Here is a 23336-nt window from a genome sequence, read left to right as displayed (position 1 = left end):
CATCAAGGTAGTTCTGCTGAAAACAACGTTAGTCCTGGTTAGCTCCATTCAAAATTTAAACTAGAGTTCAAAACAAGAGCAAAAGTGTTTAAAAAGTAGATACATTGGAGAAGTATCACCAGCTGCCCCACCCCGGCCGTCCGCGCACGAGGGGGGAGATGCCCCGCCGCCAGCCACCACGAGGGGCTTTGCCCTGGCAGCTCCGGCCGGTGACGAGGGGGGTTGGGGGGAGGGAGAGGCGGCGCTGCCACCTGTGTCGCCCCGCGGGGGACGACCGGGGGAGGGTGGCTAGGGTTGCCAGATTTGTCTCCCATGCTACAAATCTGATTGTTAGATTTTTAAACATGGCAAAATATAAAGTTCTTAGTGGCAAATTACGTGTCGCGTATCAACTCTCTTCAGCAAGCATGACCAGTCTAGACATATTCAATTTTTTCGGAGGAGATGTTTAGTTTTTTTGCCAAGGCATGTTCAGTCTTTTTGCCAGGATTTGCCATGTTTACCGGATGGAATTGCCATGCTCGCAACACGTAATTTGCCATGAAAATATTTGATTTGTCATCCTCTCGCAACACGTAATTTGCCATGAAAAATATTTGATTTGTCATCCTTAAAAATCTGACGTCAGATTTTTAGTATTTTCGCAACCAAATGGGCAGGGCTTCCGCCTTTCCATGTAAAAAAATACTACGAGCAATTTCAGTGGCACCCGGTTTCGACGGCGGTTGGGTTTCCCAAGAGGAAGAAGGAGAAGAGCACTTCGTTCTCCGCGGAGGCCACCCGCACCCGCACCACACCCACTGGAGGAGGCAGACGGCGCCCCGTCAATTTGGTCGGGTCACGGCAGCAACCCTAGCTGACGCCGCGGTGAGAGCGAGCCGAGCCCCCACCCCCACCCCCCACAGCAAGCAGGAGCTCGGGCCCGAGAGGAGCCACCGCACCACACCACGCCACGCCACCAGAAAATTCCCTCCCCCTTCCCCTCCCCCCTCCCCACGCGGTGCTGCTCCCCCCAAAATTCCCCACCCCTCCGCCCCGCCGTCCCACCCCCGCCCCCGCGGCCACCGCCATGCGCATCCGGCGCTACGCCGCGCGCCTGCTCGCCAACTCTGCCCCCGCCGCCGCCTCCGCGGCCCCGCCCCAGCCCGCGCCCTGGCTCCACGCCGCCGCCGACGACTGCGCCATCTGCGAGCTCACCCGCGGCTCCGACCCGCAGGTACCTATCCCCTCCCTCTCCCCCATCCGCATTACATCGCCCCGGCCCATGGGGAAAGCGGCGATTTTGACTCGGCTGGAACGGGGGTTCTTACGGTCGGTTGTGTGTTCCGCGGAATCGCAGGTTGCTCCGGACGGGATTAAGCACAAGGGGCACATTGCGGACCTGGAGCCGGAGGGTGAGCTGCTCAAGAGCGACCAGGACCACCGCGTCCGCCTACCTCAGCGACCTCCTGTCCTTGAAGGTGCGTGCGTTCTACGCTGCCACACCCTACTACTTTTTTTTGGTCACTTCAGTACTTAAAAACGTGTAGCTTGCTTCTATTCTCGAAACAAGAATGCTTGACTTTTTATTAAAAAAAATTGATTGGCTTGCTACTAATGTTTGAAATATTTGTTCTTTTGGTGTTTGACAAATGATTCCAGCTCAAGAATGTGAGGTAGGCCATGAGCACTCTGTGATTAAAGGTTCTGTGAGGCCGGAAGCTATGGAGGAGACCACTCTTGTCAGCGAAGCTGCTACTGAGCCGGTAGTCATGGAAGGAGCCCATGTTGTTGATGAAGCTACTGCTGAGCAGGAGGTTGGAGTGGCGACTCCTCTTGTGAATGGCTCTGTCACCGACCCGGAGGTTACTGGGGGAGCTTCTCTTGTGAGTGGATCGATCACTGAGACAGAAGTTATGAGTGGAGTTTCTCTCGCTAATGAAGCTGTTGGGGGGCGAGAAGTTTCAATGGGAATTTCTCTTGTGAGTGGATCGATCGCCGAGCCAGAAGTTATAAGTGGAGCTTCTCTCGCCGATGAAGCTGTTGCCGAGACAGAAGTTTCAGGGGGACTTTGTCTTGTGAGTGAAGCTGCAACTGAGGCAGCAGATGTAGCCATCGCGTCGGAAGTTACAACTGGAGCTCCCCTTGACAACAAAGGTGTCGCAGAGCAAGATATTAAAATGGGCGCTTCTCCTGTCGATGAATCTGCTTCTGAGGCTGCAACTGAGGCAGCAGATTTAGTTACCACACCAGGAGCTCCCCTCGACAACCAAGGTGTTGCAGAGCCAGATATTAAAATGGGAGCTTCTCCTGTCAATGAATGTGCTGCTAAAACTGCAACTGAGGCTGCAGGTGTAGTCGCCGCTCTGAGAGTTACAACTGTAGCTTCCTTCGACAACAAAGGTGTTGCAGAGCCAGATATTAAAATGGAAGCTTCTCCTGCCAATGAATCTGCTGCTGAAATGGATTTTGTACACTCAGGTTCCCTTGTTACTGAAGCTGCAACTCATCCAGGACTACCTGAAAGAGTTTCTCTTGCTAATGGAGCTGCTACTGAGCGAGAGGCTTCAGAGGCAGGTTCACTTGTGAGTGAACCTGCAGCTGAGGCAGCAGATGTAGTCACCGCGTTGGAAGTTACAACTGGAGCTCCCATTGACAATGAAGGCACTGCAGAACCGGAAATTAAAATTGGACCTTCTTTTGCGAATGAATCTACTGCTGAAATGGATTCAGTACTGTTAGGTTCACTTGTTACTGAAGCTACAACTCATCCTGGACTTATAGGAAGAGTTTCTCTTGTCACTGAGACAGGAGTTACAGGAGGTGCTAACCTCGACACTGAAGTTTCCATAGAACCAGAAGATACAGGTCGACCTTCTCTTATAAATGAATCTACCGAATTGGAAATTACACGGGGGGTTTCTATTGCTACCGATGCTGCTTCAGAACCAGAAGTTACTGGCCAAGCTTCCGCTTGTAGTGGAGATAGTGATGCTGCTTTAAAGGAGGCAGAAACTCTTGACTGCGATTTGGATAGTGCCAATGTGCAGATTGAAAAGGCAGGAGAGTCTGTTGCCACCGAAGTGCAACCTTCTAGAGACGACAGGGGAGATGTTGGTTCTGTGAATGCCATGAGCACTTCTCCTGTTACAGACAAGAGTCTAGCTTTTGATGAAGTAATACCACAGGATGACGCACCCAGTGTTTCATGTGCATCAGGCGTAGTTGTTAGAAGTGTTGGTAAATCAGGGAGAACTGATGTCATATGTTATGCTAGGCGCAGAGGTAAAAGAAAGCTGGATATGGAAGAAACAAAGACAGACCAACTTGAAATGGGTGATGGTGACATCTATGGTCAGTGTGAGGAAAAGGCGACATTTGACATAACTGTTCCTTGTGAGAGTGCGATGTCAACCGCTGAATCTGCAGACATTAAACTCGCCGACATAAAGAGAGGTCTTGTGGACAATTCAGCCTCAAGCAAGGGTAAAAAGAGGAAGGGACGATTTGAATGTGACATTGACTACTGCCACATGACATTCAAGAAAAGAGCCGAACTTTCTATCCACAAGAAGAACATGTGCACGATCAAGTCATGCGGCAAACATTTTAGATCCCACAAGTATCTGAGACGCCACCAGAGCATTCACAACGAGGAGGCACCTTACAAGTGTCCGTGGGAAGGTTGCAGTATGTCTTTCAAGTGGACATGGGCTCTGGCTGATCATTTCCAAGTTCATACAGGGGAAAAGCCCTATAAATGCAGGACACCTGGGTGTAGCAAGATATATAAGTATGTTTCAGACTTTACCCGGCATAGGATGAGGTGCAAACCGCAGAGGTAAAATCTTGCTCAACATTGCAGAGTTAGGATAGGAGTAAAGTCCGTGCTTGCCACTGTAGATGGTTTTATTATTTGTTGGAAGTCCCTTGGCCCAATTGTTCTGAGTTCTGACAACTTACAGCGGGATTGTTGTTTCTTTATTGAAGAAAAAATGTCACAATCTTTAGTTTAGAAGCTTTAACTATGCTTTTCTCGAACATCGGTGTACATTTCCAAAAGCTGTTTGATAAGATCCGCAGTGTTTGTTTCTTACAGTGGTGATGTCTGTTCTTCACAGGGGTGATATATCAAATCCGAGAGTTGTAAATAAGAAGTTGTTTTTATTCTGTTTCAGGATACTACTCCAATGCCTATGCATTTACAGATTTGCATGCTTGAACATTTGCTGCAAAATACAAGATGGCCTGTTTATTTTGCTTAGTTATTCACCTATACTAGAAGGGTTGGGCGCGCTTTGCTGCGCCATTGGTGTTGTTGGGTTTTCATTTTTTTGTACTCCCTCTGTTTTAAAATTTATGGTGATTAGTTTTTTGAAAAGTCAGAAGGGGAGCCTTGGCGCAGTGGTAAAGCTGCTGCCTTGTGACCATGAGGTCGCGGGTTCAAGTCCTGGAAACAGCCTCTTGCAGAAATGTAGGGAAAGGCTGCGTACAATAGACCCAAAGTGGTCGGACCCTTCCCCAGACCCTGCGCAAGCGGGAGCTACATGCACTGGGGCTGCCCTTTTTTTTAGTTTTTTGAAAAGTCAAACCTCTTTAAGATTTGACCAAATTTGTAGAGAAATATATCGATATCTATATTATCAAATTGGTATCATTAGATTCATCATGAAATCATTTTTTCATATTTTTAATAATTAGTATTGTGGGAGTCGATAATTTTGGCTCTGAACTTGGTCAAAGTTAAAGAAATTTGACTTTTGACAAAATGAATACAGCTTATATTTTGGAACTGAGGCAATATTTGGTTTGGCGAGTGGGCGAGATGATGGAGTGTGTTTTCTTTTTTACTTATAAATGCGGTGTTTTGGTGGGCCTTTCGCGGTGTGTTTCTGTGTTATCTGCTAATCAACCCATAATTGTATGGGGAAATTTTCTACATCGGTTGCTGCATGTACTATATTGGTGCTATAGTATCACATGTTGGCGCTTATTTTTTCTAGGTTATGAGAGGTCGCACGCGATTGATACGTTTTTATATTCCGGTTGCTGCCATTTGATTTGAGAAATCGTTGATCTAGTCAAAACGTGAACCAATTCTAAAATTGAATATCTTAGTCGAACAGGAGAGCTTCAAAATTAAGCAGCATAGTAAATTAAAAGAATTGCATTAGAGAACTCCTTGAGAAATTGTTGACAGTCAAAATCGAGTGACCCAATTTTAATTGGAGACCTCAATTGAATGTGAGGCCTTAAAAATTAGGAAGCATAGTGCTATAGAGGATTGAGCCATATAGTTATCTTCCTGGATGTCTAATAAGCCATGAAGTTGTTCAATCATTAACTGCTGCAATGCTTGCACTTCCATGAAGAGCTTTGAAAATAGATACTGTGCACGTCTATTTATCTATTTAAAGTGCTTCGTCTGTGCATTTGTAGAAGGAAAACGATACGTAAATCATAAAGCACTGGATGGTATCAACCAAACTGGTAATGACTGCAACCTAAGAATACATGCCCTTTCATATGGTAAAGCACAGCGGCACAGGAGTAGTTTCTTAGATTATTTGTTCGTTGAAATTAGAATTTGTCCTGTTCTCTGACTGGGTGTGTCCGCTGTTAAGGCTTTGATACTCGCGGCACCTTTGATCCCACCCGATTCATTCCTTGTGTTGGGAACATGTTCTAAATTTGCTTTGACACATAAATTATTTCTTTTGCCTTGCTAGCAATGTAGTAGAAATGAACATGTACTAAATCTGTTTTTTCTGCTTTACAATTATCAGTGATCTTCCTGGCTTCTACATAAAGGTAAAATTTAGTTCATTTGGGAGATTTCAACTAGCTTGGAAAAGGCAAAACCATGTGCTTAAGCTTCAGCATTCCGCAGTACATAAATGCATCCTGTGATATTTTTTGTATTGATTGCCAAAGAAAAACCTAACCGCATTTGAGCTTCTGGACCCTGTAATGGTTACCTATATGTCACTGATGGTATTATCTACCTTCCCTGCCCAGTTTGACATTTGGTTTCTCATACAGGGAGCTGTTTTCTTTTTTGCCAAAATATACAGGGAGCTGTTAATAAGCTGCAACTGATGCGATGGAACGAGCGCCTGTTTTCTTGTTTGTTTAGTACTTAACCATAAAAGGAACTGCTTCCTATATCGAATCAAAAGGGGCGAAGTAGCATAACTGGAAAAATGGATAGACAGGGTTCCCTGACAGATGTTACCATATATTATTGCATCACAAGATAGGCAAGTATCTCTGACAGATGTGAGCATATATTCTTGCATCTCGAGATGATCTTGGATAGCTTGCATATGCATATTTACTCAAGGATCATTGATTTATGTTATAGGCTGCAGTCATGCTTGCATTAGCATCAGTTCATGCTATGTGACTGTTCTTTTTGGTTGACCCATGGTCTCTGTGTGATGTTTCATAATAATCCAGAGCTAATTAGGGCACCGGTTCATGTCTCATGATCTATTCACTATCCACAGTAATTCAGAGCTGTAGATATAGACTGAGCGGTGAGAACTAACTTGTCCTTTACTCCTTTTTGTATGTTGGATTGAACTTGACCTCAAAATAATATTACTTTGATTAACATATCATGTGATACTCCCTCCGTCCGGAAATACTTGTCATCAAAATGAATAAATGGGGATGTATCTAGATGTATTTTAGTTTTAGATACATCCCTTTTTATCCATTTTGATGACAAGTATTTTCGGACGGAGGGAGTAGTTTTTTTGTATTGATTGCAAAAGAAAAAAAAATGCCATTTGGGCTTCTGGGGCATGGAGATGGAGTAGAGTTACCTCTATACCACTGATGATATTAACCACCTTCCTTGCCCAGCTTGCTATTTGGTTTCTCATACAGGGAGTCGTTAATAAGGTGCAGCTGATGAGAGGGGACGATCTTGGCTTATTTTCTTGTTTGTTTAGCACTTCACCACAGAAAGAAACTGTTCTGTGAATATCGGCATCGAATAAAAACGAGCGAAGTAGCGTTACTGGGGAGATGGATAGGCAGGTGTCTTTGACAGGCGTTAGCATATATTCTTTGCACCTCAAAATGATCTGGTACACAATTTTTCTTTCTCCTTTTGGGGTATGATGATTTTAATAGATGAGCAACCTGTATGAGAAATAGTATGTTCGTGATTTTGATTATCATGATGATCGCCAGGTACCAATGTATCTTTTGGATGCGGTTTTTTCTTCGATCGAAGTGAAAGACTTGCGTGTCATGAAGCTGTATGTTTGTTACTTTGTCAGTATTACGTGCATATATACTCAAGCTGCGCTGGGATCCGCAGTTAGGGTGATGAGTCACTCTCTTGTTTAGCCTGGGTACTGGCTTTATGTTATACTAGCACACATGTCCGTGCGTTGTGATGGGAGAAAAAAATTTCAAAAAATTTCAAATGCCCCCAATAAACATGTTCAAGACCCCACAGGTCCACGTCTATTCTTTGAAAGTGGGAACATGAGCGAAAGAGGGTGGATAGGGGATAGAAGATCGACAAGTAGAAAAATATTCCTCGCTTTACTATCATTCCTAACAAAATGAGCTATATATAAAATGGAATCCAATAACTCCCGAACGTTCGGATTTTGAGCATTTCGTCCCGAACGTTTTTACATGGCAACTTTAGTTCGTAGGGGATGGCAACTTTGTCCTTTTTTGTTTTTTTTTCAGAAAATTGCCATGTTAAACTTGCCATCTAACACGTTCGGGTTGTCATGCTTAGATCCTGAACGTTCTTTTTTTGTCAGAAAATTGCCATGTTAAACTTGCCATCTAACACGTTCGGGTTGTCATGCTTAAATCCCGAACGTTCAGGAGTTATCATTACCGTATAAAATTGTACAATATTCTAAATAAGTGTATAGCTACAAAGAAAAATGACCATAGTAGAATGCATACATTATCTAGCCGACCATTTTGTAATGATATGTTCACAAACTTTAGTTGTATTATTACTGGCTCATGTATCATTCTCTCCCATAGAAATCATACAGCAAAGAGCTTCAGAACGCAAATGACCAACATATTCTGAATCAGTTCTCATACATACACTCTATAATATAAATTCAGGCCATATACTTTCAGCTTCTACGACAAAGAAATTGCAGCTAGGAATGCTGCGTTGGTCGGTTCGTCCAGTAGAAGGCCTCCATCCTAAAAGCCAAGACCACCATGATCATCTTGTCGTGGTTGCTGTGTAACCGGAAGGAGCGCACATTGAGCGACCACAAGCTGGTGGCTGCCACGTTATCTTCAGCAGATAGTTGGCTGAGGTCGAGAGCCTTGACGGTGTCTGAGCAGAGGACGAGCGCGCACACGCAGCATATGCAGACTCCTCAGCAAAAATGGAAAAAAGAAAACTCAACTTTGTCAGCCTGGCGAAAGGTGCCAGGTTAGTTCAATATGTGCCACTTGCTGGTGTAAAAACATGGTGCAATGACGCATGTATGCCCAGGAAGCTATCTATAACATTGTAATGGGATTAAAATTAGCTAGCTAGTATCGTATGTCTGCAATCTTGTCATCTTAAGTATGCAAAAACAAAAATCTGAAGCTAGCTGAGCATAAATGGTTTGGTGTCCCTTGGGTTGTTTTCTTGTCCTAACATAACATGGAGGAGGTACCAAGGGTTCAGCATTGAGCTTTGATTTACCTCCATTATCCCTATGATACTGGTGTTTGTGATGAACTAAATAGACAATTTGTGGTGCTGGGATGATTCATGATGGATTGATAAGATGAGCTTCGCAACAACTACCATCATGCATGAGCATGGGTAACATCCAAAATTTCCCAAAGCAGCCATGTTTTTATGTGTACCAGTGGCAAGGGCGCGCCTCCTATGCCATCATGGGCGCACAAATCTTGCCGATGTACTTTTGAACGTGCATATGCAGCCCAGATGAGTGGTAGGTGTTAAAAAAGAAGGTACTCCACTTAACAGAAATACATCATTAAAGTGTTCTGGCATATAGCATAGCATAGCAGACAGAGTAAACCAGAAGGTCTATATTAACACGGAGGTCAAATTGTTTCAAGGTGGATGCCAGAGCACAACCATCAATTGAAAATAAAAGCTAACATATCTTTGCGGACTTTAACCACAATGCATGTCACTCTTCTTAATACTCCCAAAGCAAAACTATCACTAAGTCACCTGATACCATCTCTTCTTGTTTGTGCCATCCCACCACAATTAATAATGGCCTCCGGTGGCAATTATGGCATATTTGCAGATAATACAGAACAATTCTAGAAACCGAGAACATATATATAAACCTATGAGAGATCACCAAGAAAATTAAGCACTGAAACTTTACAATGGTATTGACAGAACAAGGCGTCACATATTCTTTACTCCATTCTCCTAAGAATAATACAAAAGTGACTTCAAACTATGTACCTCCATGAATCAACCATGCTTGGAGCCACATCAACATATTGCCATCGGTTGCCGGTCTTCCGCATCTACGCACTGGCGAAATAAAGAACAACTTGCTCAAAAGTGTTAAACTGAAATATAAGCAGATATATAAGGTGGGGATTCCCCCAGCCCTGGCCTTGCCAAAATAAATTAAAATGTGGGTGCTTAAATTTTTTGGAATGTATGTCAAGGGAATGTGTACCATAAAAAGGAGCGGGTATTTTCTTTTAGTCATTTGAACAAACAATCAAGGAGCACCTTCTGTTTCACATAATTGCGGCCATCAGGAAAAAAAATTGTAAGATTGTGGATCAAAGATCCATGATAAAATAGGTGCACACATCCTATTTGATGCATTAACACAATCCTCCGAAGGGCATATACACCATGCATAGAAGAGAAGCTAACCGAGCAGGAAAAACGAATGAAAATCACAACCAAGAAGGATGGCAAAATCCAGACGTACTGATCATTCTCAACCCATCCATGGCAAGGCCATACTCGAATCCCGTGGTGGTGGAGTATCCTAGGCGGCGAAGCAGGAAAGGAATAACACACCAGCGCGACCGGCGAAGACAAAGACACCACTGACTACTCGTCCTTCTCTTCGGCGCCACACTCCGAGGCACGACAAGTGTTTTCATCATTCCAGTTCCCACTGAACTGATGCTTGATTCTGGTGCAAACCTATAAGAAAGAACACATCTTTATGTATATTTCATCAAGTATATACCAGAAATATCAACAAGCGAAACCAATGTGGTTTGACCTCAAGTCCCGTCATCCCATCAATTGTGGTTGTGTATGGAGTGATTCTCATCCTTGCTCTAGAAACATATTTGTATATGTGAATTCGCTAGTCCCAATCATATGTGTAAAGAAAAGGGTAAACATGAACTGGCTATATGAGTTTATTCCAGCATACCGTCCCGTGACACGCTTTGCATACAAATCCCTTTCCTTATGAGCTGAAGTAAAATGAGCGCCGTTTCTCGACCTGTAGCCCAAAAAGAATATCGAACCCTTTTTTCTTTAACTCACCGAGGACTGCGTGTTGAATAGTGCAAATAGCAGGGACTTTTTTGCAAAAGCGCCGCGATGGTGAGTTAAAGAAAAAACGGTTCGACCGATATATATATATATATATATATATATATATATATATATGGGACACCTAGGTGCCCAGGCTCCCTGCTTGTCTACCAACGGATTGCTTTAGGATGTGTGCGTTGTGTTAGGTATAGACGCTAACGGGTATACCCGTTTGCAGTATTAAATTTGTACATTTATTGCAATTTACTAATTAATTCCATTAACTGCGTGTCAATTAGCGACCATTTGCTATAATTAGAAGGTAGTTATTAATTAGCATGCACGTACTACCAAACACTCCTAATTTAGTCACGCATGTGCATGTGAAACACTAGAAAAATTCTATAGTAATTAATGCATAGAAGGAAATTATTCAAAATTGTCTAATTTTTTATTGTACATATTAGGAGTATTGCTGACATGCCTTTTAAACAGAGGTGTGCGTATAGTTGCTATGGGTATAAGAAAAATCTAGTTAATATTTATCTGAACGTAACATATCATCTATCGAGGTATTTAGTTACGTATATATATCCATTTTAAAAAAAGCTAGTGATATTTATGGGTATATACCAATAAATTTCACATCGAGGTATTTACAGCAATATCTTGAGTATACACTACTTTTTTAAAATTTGAGTATCCACATACAAATATATCGGACTACGTTTGTAGGTATATAATACCTAAAATAAATCATAGAGTATATATGTGCATGCAAATTATTTGGAATAAATTGTAGGGTATATACGTTTGTATGTATCTAATACCTAGAATAAATCATAAAGTATTCGTGCATGCAAATTATTTGGAACAAATTATAGGGTATATATGTTTGTAGGTATCTAAAAATACCTATAAATCATAGGGTATATACGTCTGTATGTATCTAATACCTAGATTAAATCATAAAGTATATTCGTGCATGCAAATTATTTGGAACAAATTATAGGGTATATATGTTTGTAGGTATCTAAAAATACCTAGAATAAATCATAAGGTATATACGTTTGCAGGTATAGGTTCTAATACCTATAATAAATCATGTGGGAATCAATCTACAATCAATGGCCATAAAGGATACATGTGCATGCACGCACAAAAGGAAAGCAAATTTTTAGGAAGGATAGTAGTGATTATTTATAAGTAGGAAATGCATTAGCGGGTTGGATCCGCACTAGGTGCCCAGGCACCTAGGTGCCCCAGTTATTTTACTATCCTATTACCGGGTGTAGTTACTCCCACTTTTGTTTCATACGTTGTAGGTACTATCTATCATATTGGAGAGTACGTACGCGTAGTATGTAGTATATATAAGAATGTTTAGATAGTATACATATTACTTTTTTTGGTAATATGTATCATATTTTATGCATACTCCATTTCGCGTACAAATATGTACGTGTTTTGCAAATACAATAAAACTATATGCTCACTTACAATTTTTCATATAATTCACTTTGGAGTATCTTAGATAGAACATATGAAATAGTTATTCTACTAACACTTACGAACTGCATGTTCAACGCGAGGGCGCTGCACTTTTTGCAGCAAAAGTAATGTAATACATAGACTAGTGAACTTCGTGTCGGAAAAAACTGCATGCGGTGTCTCTTTGTTACTGTTTTCGCTCTAATTTTTTAATCGTTTATCGGATCGAGACGTATAATATACCGTTGAAAAACTATAGATTAGGCGCAACTTCGCCATGTTAAACACTTTTCGAGACTCCTTGGGTTTAAGAGCAGTTTCGAAAACGGTGGACGCCCAACGAGTGGCAGCGAGCGTATTTTTACGTTTTTTCGCAAACCGCTTATCGGAATGAAGCAAATGATACGCCGTCGGAAAGATATCGTCGAGGCGCAACTTTTTCATATGTATTACTTTCTCTAATTCGTTACGGTTTAAGAGCAGTTTCAAATTTACTAAATCACGAAATTCCGCTTTTCATTTTTTCTAAAAAAAATTGTACTGTTTTCGCTCCATTTTTTTAACCGTTTATCGAAACGAGGCATGTGATACGCTGTTGGAAAGCTACGGATGAGGCGCAACTTTCATATGTACAAATGGTTTTGAGATTCCTTATAGTTTTGAATTAATTTTGAAAATGGTGCGCTGGACGATGAGTTGCAGCGGCCGTTTTTTGTGATTTTTTACAAACTGCTTTGTCAGAATGATGCAAATGATACGCCGTTGGAAAGATATCGATGATGCACAATTTTTTCATGTAGAACGCCCTCTCTAATTCCTTATGGTTTTAAGAGCAATTTTAAAATTACCGAAATGCGGACACTCTGTTTTTTGCGACACCCAAATCGACGAGTGAACTTCATCCGACAGAAAACCGCACTGCATCAGACGGAATACCGCATTGCATCAGACGGTTAAGCGAACTGCATGATTTCTTTTGTCGGATGTAAATTTTCTCACACGAGTTTTTGTTGTCTTTTTTCAACTTTTTTTATGAACGAGAGTGGACCGTAGAGCCTAGGCCAAGTGAACCGCGACATATATCAAAGTGAACCGTATTACTATTTCATTTTTTCACTAATTTTTAACACTTTCATGTTGGGTGCAAGTGAACAGCATCACTCTCAAAACTGAACCACATCCGAGGACCAAACGCATTGCAGGTGTTGATGTAGTCGACTAAATTTTAGAACACACGAAACAAATTGCGCCATCGCACCATCGCATCAAACAAATTTATTCAAGACCGTGAGCATCACGCCATCGCACTGCAAGCACCCTCGCCGGTGGACTGCACACCCGTCCGTACCGCAGTGAAGACCCAGGCGAACTGCAGTGTTGCGCCCAAACGAAATCTAAAAAAACACCGAACATATTCCTGGACTTCAATAATTACATAGCCGCACCGCAACTTTTGTTGTTGGGGAAGAAGGGAACCACCACGCCGTCTTCGCCGGTGTCGCGAACACCATGGTTCCCGGTGCGGCAGAGCCCGTCCTCGCCTCAGACGTAGCAACAAGAAAAGGAGCGGCGCTGCCAGCGCCATGGAGTCTCGCAATGAACTGCAAACAAATATCCAGTGAGTTGCAAAAAAAAAAAGCAAAGGAGCCGCAAAATGAAAACACCACAAGATGCAAGAACATGCCAAATGCACTGCACGGAACATGCCCGCGCGCCGAACTGCATTGGGAACATACAGAGTTAAACGCCCTGTGGTGGAGCTGGCTATGGGCCATTAGGCAAACAAATACTCACACAAATACGAGATGATGGCCATGGGAGTACAATATAAACACACGAATAAAAAAGAGTCAATTACACCAGTGGTGCTATAACTTGGCGCAAAGGTCACTTTGGTGCTAGAAGTTGTGGCATACATTAAAGTGGTGCAAAAACTTGGCTTTGACGTGCAAATACAGTGCTTATCTCATTTTGCATACGGAACCGGCGCTGACTATGCGCATGGGGCCCGTTGTCAACCACTAGACCAGGAGAAGAGGGTGTGTGACTTATTTTTTCCAGAAACACCCTCGAAATATATGTTTTTCACAAAAAAACCCTACTGGCGTGGGAGAGGAGCCACTTTTTTCACCTCTATGATCAGTGGGTCCAACCTGTCAGGTGAGAGTGAAAATTAAACAAAACTGGAGACCCTAGGTCTCGAACCCACAAAAGAGACGTAAGAATCAAGCCGGCTAATCCACTCCAACACTTCACGTTCCCATGTAAATAATGGATGAACTTATATGTATTTCAACGGGCTGCTGATACTGCGGCCCATTTTACACCAGTTCAGTATTTTCTATTTTATTTGTAAAAATATATGTAAATTATAATCTTAGAACAAAAATAAAGTTTTAATATTTATGTGTATAAATATTTTACATACAAATGAAAACTTGTTTATAAAAACTGTTCACGTATTATATAGAAAAAATCATATGTTTGAAATAATATTTGTGAGTTACAAAAAGATTGTATGATTTTAAATAATAACAAATGTTATTAAAATTAAAATTCAGAAAATTATTTTAGTTATACAAACATTCCAATCATTTGCATGTTTGTATAGTTCAAAGTTTGTATAATTAAAGATATTTATAATGTAAAAACTAAAATGTTGATATTAATATTAATTTTTAATAATTTGAGTATAAGCCGTGAGTGTGTGATATTTTTTATTGATTAAACATTTTTCCATATTAACTAAATATTTTTTGTATAATACACGGCTGTATATTTAGTTTTTTATTTAATAATCATTGTTTGTATGTCTAATATTTATAACACACAAATATTTGAACGTAATTTTTATTACTTAGGTTTTAGAAAAATAAATAAAAAACAAACCGGTGAAAATTGAGCCACAGTATCAACAGCCCATTTAAGTTCCACATGCATAGTGGTTAAGTACATATAACGTCCTTATCCAAAGTGAACATGGTAGCGTGGTTGGTGCATTAGCTAGCCTGCTTGCATGCTAGGTGCTGATCGTTGGTTCGATTCTGTGCAGCCACCCTTTTAGTTTAATTTTCACTCTCTCCCGACAGGCGGGTCCTACTGGTCTTAGAGGTATAAAAAGTAAATACCACGTCAGATTTTTTCTAAAAAATATATTTCGAGGGTATTTCTGAAAAAAACAAGTCACACACCCCTCCTCCTGGTCCGGTGGCTGACAGCGGGCCACATGCGCCTAGTCAGCGTTCATTCCGTATACAAGCGAGATAAGCACTATATTTGCACCTCGAAGCCAAGTTTTTGCACCACTTTAATGTATGCCACAACTTGTAGCATCAAACTGACCATTTGCGCCAAGTTCTAGCACCACCATTGTAATTGACTCAATAAAAAAGCCCCAGCGGATATGGCCATCATCGTGGGCTGCACGTAGATGGGCACCACATTGCAAACCCACGCCCGCGTGCTGCACGATCACACTGATGGAACTGCACACCATACTGAAAAATTCATTACCTTGCCAACAGAGAACCCGTCCTCACCTCACACAGAGCAGCAGGAGAAAGCACGACCAGCGCCATGGATCTGACAGTGAACAGCAAAATGAAATTCAGCGAGCTGCAAATAAATATCAAAACGAGCTTTAAAAAGAGCAACAAAAACAAGTGTTTTCTGAACTGCACGGGGCGGCCATTGACCTTTAGCTCCAGCTCAGCGGATTGCTTGACACAGAGGGTAGCGACAGACTGCAAGAACGGCGTTTGGGGACTACATGCGGAGGAGCGACGCACCTGTTGAATCGGGTGGCGGCCCGTCGTCGGGGCGGCACACGGGAGCATGCGGGCACGCCATCGGGGGGTGGACTGCGCGTGCAGCAGTGTGTAGTGCGGCCACAACACAGAGTCAGAGAAGGGCTGAGGGGAAGGCCGGATCAGTTCTTGAAGGAGGTTGGGGAGTCCGGCGCCGCCCTCCTCATGCACTGGGCACTGGCAAGGCGCAAAGAGGATGGCCGGTTCGTTGGCAAGGCATGGGGGGAGCAGTGGGAGGCCCATGGAGGTACGGCGACCTGAGGGGGAGAAGAAGGAAGTGAGTAATGGCGCAGTACCTTGACCCGGCGGTTGGTGGGGACGGGGTCGCGCGGACCCGACGCCGGGTAGGTTGGGGGGGTGGGGGGGGGGGGGGGGGGGGGGGACGCTGCTGGATCCGGCATCGGCTCGATCTAGGAAGTGGCCGGGGGCGCAAGCGAGGCGGGGGAGCAGGAGATCGGCGCCGGTTGCCGCGGTGGGGTAGGGGGGAGGTGGTGCGGTGGTGGGGGAAGGAGAGAGACAAAGAAGCTGGGGTGGGTGGCCATGAGGAGGAGTGGGGGTGGCCTGCCATTGACTGCCTTTTCTTTCGGTGGGTCGGGGGTGCGCTGTGGGGTTAGGGTGTTAGCAGAATAAGGCTCTTAATTAAGGGGTGTTATTAGAATAGACCACCCTATATATAGAGTGGCTATATATAGAGTCAGCCTATATAGGACGTGAGGAGGTGTTCCTGAACTGCAGAATCGGTACGAGAAAAAACACAATCCTGAACCTCCCGACTCCCCATGTTTTCAATCGGGCGCAGCCCCCGCATCGCCACCTACCTCGCACCACCCCGCGCGCCGCCACCGCCGCGACCCTCGCACCTCCCCACGCGCCACCACCGGTCCACTCCGCCTCACCAGCTACCTGCCTATCCCCCACCCGAGTCCGGCCTCCTACCGCCGCCGCGCGGATCTAGCCGCCGCGCAGGATCCCGCCGCCGCGTTCGTCACTTGCTGGGCCCGATGACGCGTCGGAAGGTGACCCGTGCCGCGATCTCCGGCCAACGAGGTGCGGCGGCCATCCCCCCTGTTTCCACGGTGCTGCACCCGGTTTCCCGTCGCCGGCGCACCTCCTCCCCCGACCCCTTCTTCCCTGATCCACCCGCCTCCACCTCCGGTGACGCAGTCTGCCAGCCTCCTTCCCGGCGCGAGCCACCACCCCGACCCTCGCCGGCGTGATGCCCCTGCGCGCCGCCGTGGCATAGGCCCCCACCAGGGATCCAGCCGCGACATACTGCTCAAAAGCAAAGGACGGCGACGACGAGATTCTCTCCTTCGGCGCCGGCGTCGTCCCTCTCGACTACCTACTGTGTAAGGACATTCGTAGTCCACGAATCCAGCGGATGCTAGCACGTGGGAAAGTGGTGCTGCCGCAGTGAGTTACTCCATCCCCGAGCACAGTACGTCGCCGGTGGCCTCCTCCCTCTCGTTCTGTCCTCCAACGATACATATGTGGATGCATCATCAGAGTGAGGACAACGACACTTATTGCAGCAAAAAACTGCAGTGTTCTTCAGTATATTTCCAAAAAGATTTGAGGCAATTTTTCTGTATCAGTTCAACAAAAAAGTTGACAACAGTTCCACCTATACAAGCTTGGAAGGAAAACTTCGTATGAGCGCAAGTCACACCACCCCTACTGCAAGTCTCCGGCTTCACAAGGAGTCAGACGAGGTTGGTTGACCTTCTCGCAAGGGCCGCCTCGACCTTCCCGACGAAGGTTGCTTCCGGGGCACAGGATCGCCAGGTGCACACAATCTGTCCTAACCGGCCCATCATCACGCTGCTGGGTGAATATCCGCCAGCCTGAAGAGGCGAGAGGAAGACTTTCCAGCTAATGCTCCCGCTACACTTTCTGCCAATGGTGCTTTTCGTTCTCTCCCGATGAAGGTGATGGCTTTATTTTGTTGGATAAGCAAGAGTACAAATAGATGGAGAGAGATACAGAGCATATGCAGAATTAGATAAACGAATAACAGGGTAACACTGAAAGTGTGTGCGCGATGCAGATAGAGTACTACTTGTACAGGAGGTGGTCAGGTGGGCATGTACTAGTTGAGATGGCTATACACCAGGTTCTAGTACATCTATATGTTGACCGTCGTGAAGGTCTAGTACGGCTATACGCCAAGTGCTACTACGGCCATACGCCTACTATCAGGGTTGTCTGCGTGACTTGCTGCTGCTAACTACGTACTAAACATGCGTGCTTGCGGGCTACTTGTTGGACGTGTGTTCATTCTTTTTTCATGTTACATACTCACGATATTTGCTAGCTTTGGTCGTCGCCTGCTTGTACATCCCATTGAGCTATGGAGAAAGAAAATGCATAAGAGAGCGACATTGTAGTGGTTAAATAAATAAATAAGAGAGAATAAGAGCAAAAAAGCGTGTGGTCGGAAACACTCACCGCTTTACCACAAATGGCCCACCACGGAAATGTTGCGTTTGGAAAACAAAGGCTATAGTCATTTTGTAATTAGCCTAATGAATGTTTGTACCTTAGTATGATGTGTCGGCCTCTTAATCTCTTTTCTCTTGTTCTGTATTATTTCATGAAGTTCAATAGTATCTGTGGAAGCAAAAAAGCTAGTCTTGTTTTAATATATTGGTTTTAATTCAAAAACTATAAAATAGAGAAGCCCGAGTAGGGACAAATACTACAACAAAAAAGACATCCAAAAAGGAGCAAAAGAACAGAAAACATACATGACATGAAAAACAAGAAGAAAACCAAAAAGCTTCACCCAAAAAAAATGCTAACTCTAGAAGTTCAAATATAATTAATTAGATAGTTCAAAGATAATATTATGGTTGTACAAAAATATTCCCCATGGATTTTCTGTTTTTGAATTTTTATACCAAACTTCAAATTAAATTAATCGATATAATTAATGTTTGTAACAAAAAAAATATTTTTTACGTATCCAACGAAACAAAGAAGGTCAGAGTAAAAAAACGAAATAATTTAGAAAAGTTTAATAAGAAAACAAAGCTTCCCTGTTTCTTCAAAAAGACCCATAAGTTCAAAGTAAAATAACGGAGCAGTTCGATGTTTATTATAGAACTAGGTTATTTCCCGTTACTAAAGAATAAATCAAGAAGTCATAAATAAAAAATGGAGTAGTTCAAAAAATAACTAGTAGTTCAAACTAAATTGACGGAGCGATTCGGTGTTTATTTAAAAAAAATGTAATTTAGATTTCAAAAAATAAAACCAAAAAGAAGTTCAATAAGAAAGAACAAGGAGTTCAAAAAAGGTTTATAACAAACCATTTTCCCCATTATATAAAACCTAGAAATTCAAAATAAAATAACAAAGCAATTCCATATTTATTAAAAAAACTCGTTCCATTGCGAAACAAAATAAAACCAAGAAGTCCAAATTGAATTAATGGAGTAGTTCAATATTTAGAAAAGCTCAAATTTTCCTTGCAACTAAAGAATAAAATCAAGAAAATCAAATTAAGAAACGAAGTAGGTCGATGTATATGGAAAACTCAATTCTTTCCATTTCTAGGGGAAAAATTAAAAATATGTAATTCAATTAAAAAAATGTTTGACGCTTATTTAAAACCCTATTTTTTCTAAGAATAAAACTAAGAAGTTCAAATCAAAATAGCAGAGATGTTCAAGGTTTATAAAAAACTCAGATTTTTCCTCGTTACTAAAGAATAAAATGAAGAAGTTCAAATTAAAATAAAGCAATAGTTTGATGTATAAGAAAAACTCAAATTCTTTTCGTTCTTTATGGAAAATAAAAGTATGAAGTTCAATTCAAAAAAAGTTTTATGCTTATTTAAAAACATATTTATTTCTAAGAATAAGGCTAAGAAGTTCAAATTAAAATAATAGAGAAGTTCGATGTATATAAAAAAACTCATATTTGTTGCAAGAAGTTCGTGTGCACCTCCGTGCACGGTTCAGAATTTATATTGCGGGGCGTTCGACCTCCAATTACATGTTTTAAAATGGCTAAAAATGACGTTCGACCTTCAATTGTGTGTAATTCGACATATACACAAAAATGTGACAGAAGTTCATAGTGAAAACAGCGAGAAGTTCAAGTATTGCAAGGAATGCATTTCAGGTGAGAATAAAACTATAAAAAAATAAAATCTTAAAAGGTTTGTTGACAGAAGTTCGAGTGCTCTGTCTGGGGAAGTTCAAAAATTCTTGCGAGAGAGGTTCACCTTATATTTCCATGTTCAAAAACACAAAAAAGAAATTATTTTTTTGTATTTTAAAATAATTCTCTCAATTCACGAAGAAGTTCAGTTATTATTTGGGAGCAATTTGATTTTAAATAGAAAATAGAAATTCAAATTATAAAAATGAAAAAGTTCATATACTAAATGGTGTGTGTTTAATGTGAGAAAAATGAATTAAAAGACAATGTCCATTTTTTTTTGTTTTTATAAGTTAAAGTACTCGGTCGGAGAAAGTTAAAAAAATTATTGTGAAAGAGTTTAGTACAAAAGGAATATCATTTATGTAACACTGACAAATGGATGAGAAAATTACAAACGGAAATACGTCACAGAAGTTCAATGTGAAAACAGTACGAAGTTCAACTACTACGCTGAATGAATTTCAGATGAAAAACTTCTAAAATCGTTGCAGCTATGAAAAAATGATCAACACGGGAAAGTTGCGTGTTTACATCGGCTTTCCATCGGTATATCACTTGCTCAATTTCGGTGAGTGGATGGAGAGATACGAGCAGCGGATGAAGAGTTACGAGCAAAAAATGCACGTGAAAAACAGAGTGAAGTTTAAGTAGACATGCCGAGAAGTTCAAGTTCTTCACGCGGTGCATTTTCAAAGAATCTGTTTCGTGATAAAGGCAGAACAAATGATCTCACCATTTTCGAAATTACTTGAAAACGGCCGGGAATCTGAGAAAACCACCAACATGAAAAAGTTTCGCATTTTCCGTAGCTTTTCAACGGTATATTACTTGCCCCATTCCGATAAAGTTTATAGAAATTACAGAGAAAATACGTTTTTAGTGATTTTCAAAATTGGCTTAAAACCGTAAGGAATTAGGAGAAACAATATATACCATAAAGTTTCACATTTCCTCAAGCTTTCTAATGCCATATCATTTGCTGCATTCGGACGTACGGTTAAAAAATTAGCTCGAAAACACGAACTCGATGGAACTTGTACCATTTTCTAAATTACTTTTAAACCGTTCAAAATTGGAAAAAACTTTCAACATGAGAAAGTAGCACATTTTCATAAGCTTTCCAACACTATATCATTTGCCTCAATTGGATTAGCCGTTTAGAAATGACATAGAAAATACGAACTCGTTGTTCGGTTTGCGAAATTTTACGATTTTCCAAATTACTCTTTAACCATAGGGAATTAGAGAAAACTTTCAACATGTGGCATGAGCGGTTTTGCAGCAGCTTTCCAACGCCGTATTATTTGCCTCATTCCGATAAACCATTTAGAAATGCGATTGAAAATACGATTCACGTTTTTTGTATGAAGAAAAAACGGGTTTCAAAACTGCTCTTAAACCGCTTACATTTTGCCAAAAATTTAACTTGGGTCATGATACTTGTGTCCATAGCTTTCCAACGGCATATAGCAAGCTCCATATGGGCAATGTTGGTGGAAGTTCAACTTAGCACAGGGGGAAGTTCAGGTTGAACAACTCAGGCAGTAAAATTGCAAAAAACGTGAGTTCATCATGACCCAAGTGCAAAATCCGCCTATGAGCGAGATTCCTATTTAAAACGGATATTTAGTTGCTAAAAATCATTTGCAGATTACACTTACATCACATCGAACACGACTAACTAGAATAATTCGCGCAGAGAGACACGGTTGCGAAGATAGCCCGAAGGTCCGGTTCCTACAGAGGAAAGTTCAGGCTTGTAACTCAAGAAGTTCATGTTCTGATCAGAATAATATTCTGATCCCGTGATCAGAATATTATTTATGTATATGTGTGTATATATATATATATATATATAGGGTAACGCTATTCTAAGCGTGAGTGTAGAATAGCTTATTCTACACCCCATAGTAACGCTGTATACAAAATCTAGTAAACGGTGTATAAAATATAGTAATTAGGAAATATATTTTTTACTACCTAAGTTTGTAATTTACTTCATTTTTACGAAAATTACTATATCTTACATAATGTGTAACTATATTTTGTATGTACCGTTACTGGGGTGTAGAATAAGCTATTCTACACTCACGCTTAATTTAGCATTACTAAATTAAGATATTTCAAAGATATTCTATATTTTACATATATATATAGGAAAAATGCATCCTACTACCGGGTGTAGTTACACCCATTTCTCATATACTACCATGTGATAGTATATATACTACTTTATTATTTTTAGTATGTTCATATACTATATCTAAGATATTTCAAAGTGAGTTATATGGAAAAATTGCAGGTGAGCCCATAGTTTTATTGTATTTGTGAAATACGTACATATTTGTACGCAAAATGAAGTATGCATAAAATATGGTACATACTACTAAAAAGGTAGTATATATACTACCTAAACATTTTTATATACTACATACTACGCGTACATACTCTTTGATATGATATATACTACGTAAAACGTACGAAATGAAAGTGGGAGTAACTACACCCGGTTGTAGAACAAATGTTTCCTACAAGCAGTGGTAATTACCACCACTTGCGTTTGGTATGTTGTATGTAGTATCTGTCGAAACCGAGAGTATGTACGTGTAGTATGTAGTATATAACAATGATTAGGTAGTATATACAAATTTTTAGGTAGTATGTACCATTTTTTAGTATGCTCTTTTTACGTACAAATATGTATGTATTTCATAAATATAACAAAAATTATGGGCTGATATGCAATTTTTTCAGGTAACTTGCTTTGAAATATCTTAGATATAGTATATGAACATATTTAAAATAATAAAATAGTATATATAGTACCACTTGGTAGTATATGAGATATGTGGGGTAACTACCACCGGGTGGTAGGATGGATTTTTCTTATATATATATATATATATATATAGGGTGGGTCTATTATGATAACACCACTTAAGAGTCTTATTCTGCACACAAAAACGCTTATTCTGCTAACACCTCGCAACGTAATTAGGTCAACCCCCAGCTCACCCACCCACGAACCGCATCTCTTCCTCCCCCACCCCCACGACCCCCTCCGCCTCCACCACCGTTCTTCCCCCGCCAGCCAGCCCCCCGACTCCACCACCATCCATGGTCGGCGCTCCCCATCCCCCTCCAACCACCGACCGGACCTCCTCTCCCACCTTCTTCCTCCTGCGGTTGCCAGAGCCCCGCATCGCCGTGCCGGATCGGGCCGCCCCGGCCTCCCTCGCCGCTGGATCGGGCTGCCCCTCGCCACTAGCAGCCGTGTGCGCCGCCGTTCGCACGGACCTCCGCGCCGCTGCCGCTCTGTTCACCACCACCCGAGGCGTCCCGGCTACCTCCAACTTCCGCCGCGCTACCGGATCCGGCGAGATCCGGCC

The 23336-nt window shown here is 41.9% G+C and overlaps 1 protein-coding gene and 1 long non-coding RNA gene across 3 annotated transcripts; one reads left to right on the top strand and one right to left on the bottom strand.

Moving 5' to 3' along the window:
• The first annotated feature begins 727 nt into the window (after positions 1–727).
• LOC109783681 (uncharacterized) lies at positions 728–4133 on the top strand. Its single transcript, XM_020342281.4, has 3 exons — positions 728–1216; positions 1340–1460; positions 1642–4133. The coding sequence occupies exons 1-3, from the start codon at positions 1070–1072 to the stop codon at positions 3822–3824; spliced, it is 2451 nt and encodes an 816-aa protein (XP_020197870.1). The 5' UTR covers positions 728–1069; the 3' UTR covers positions 3825–4133.
• Positions 4134–13150: 9017 nt separating this feature from the next.
• Positions 13151–16141, bottom strand: LOC109783665 (uncharacterized). Of its 2 annotated transcripts, XR_005755074.3 has the most exons (4): positions 16074–16141; positions 15760–15954; positions 15485–15553; positions 13151–13572 (listed from the first exon to the last, which is right to left on the bottom strand). It is a non-coding gene; the product is annotated as an uncharacterized lncRNA (long non-coding RNA). The 2 variants fall into 2 exon arrangements; XR_002237743.4 differs by lacking the exon at positions 16074–16141 and having other exon boundaries at positions 15760–16067.
• Positions 16142–23336: the final 7195 nt, after the last annotated feature.

The sequence above is a fragment of the Aegilops tauschii genome, chromosome 4, assembly GCF_002575655.3.
Source record: "Aegilops tauschii subsp. strangulata cultivar AL8/78 chromosome 4, Aet v6.0, whole genome shotgun sequence".
Lineage (NCBI taxonomy): Eukaryota > Viridiplantae > Streptophyta > Magnoliopsida > Poales > Poaceae > Aegilops > Aegilops tauschii.
Note: the sequence above shows the minus strand (reverse complement) of the source record. Positions and strands in the feature narration are given on the sequence as shown.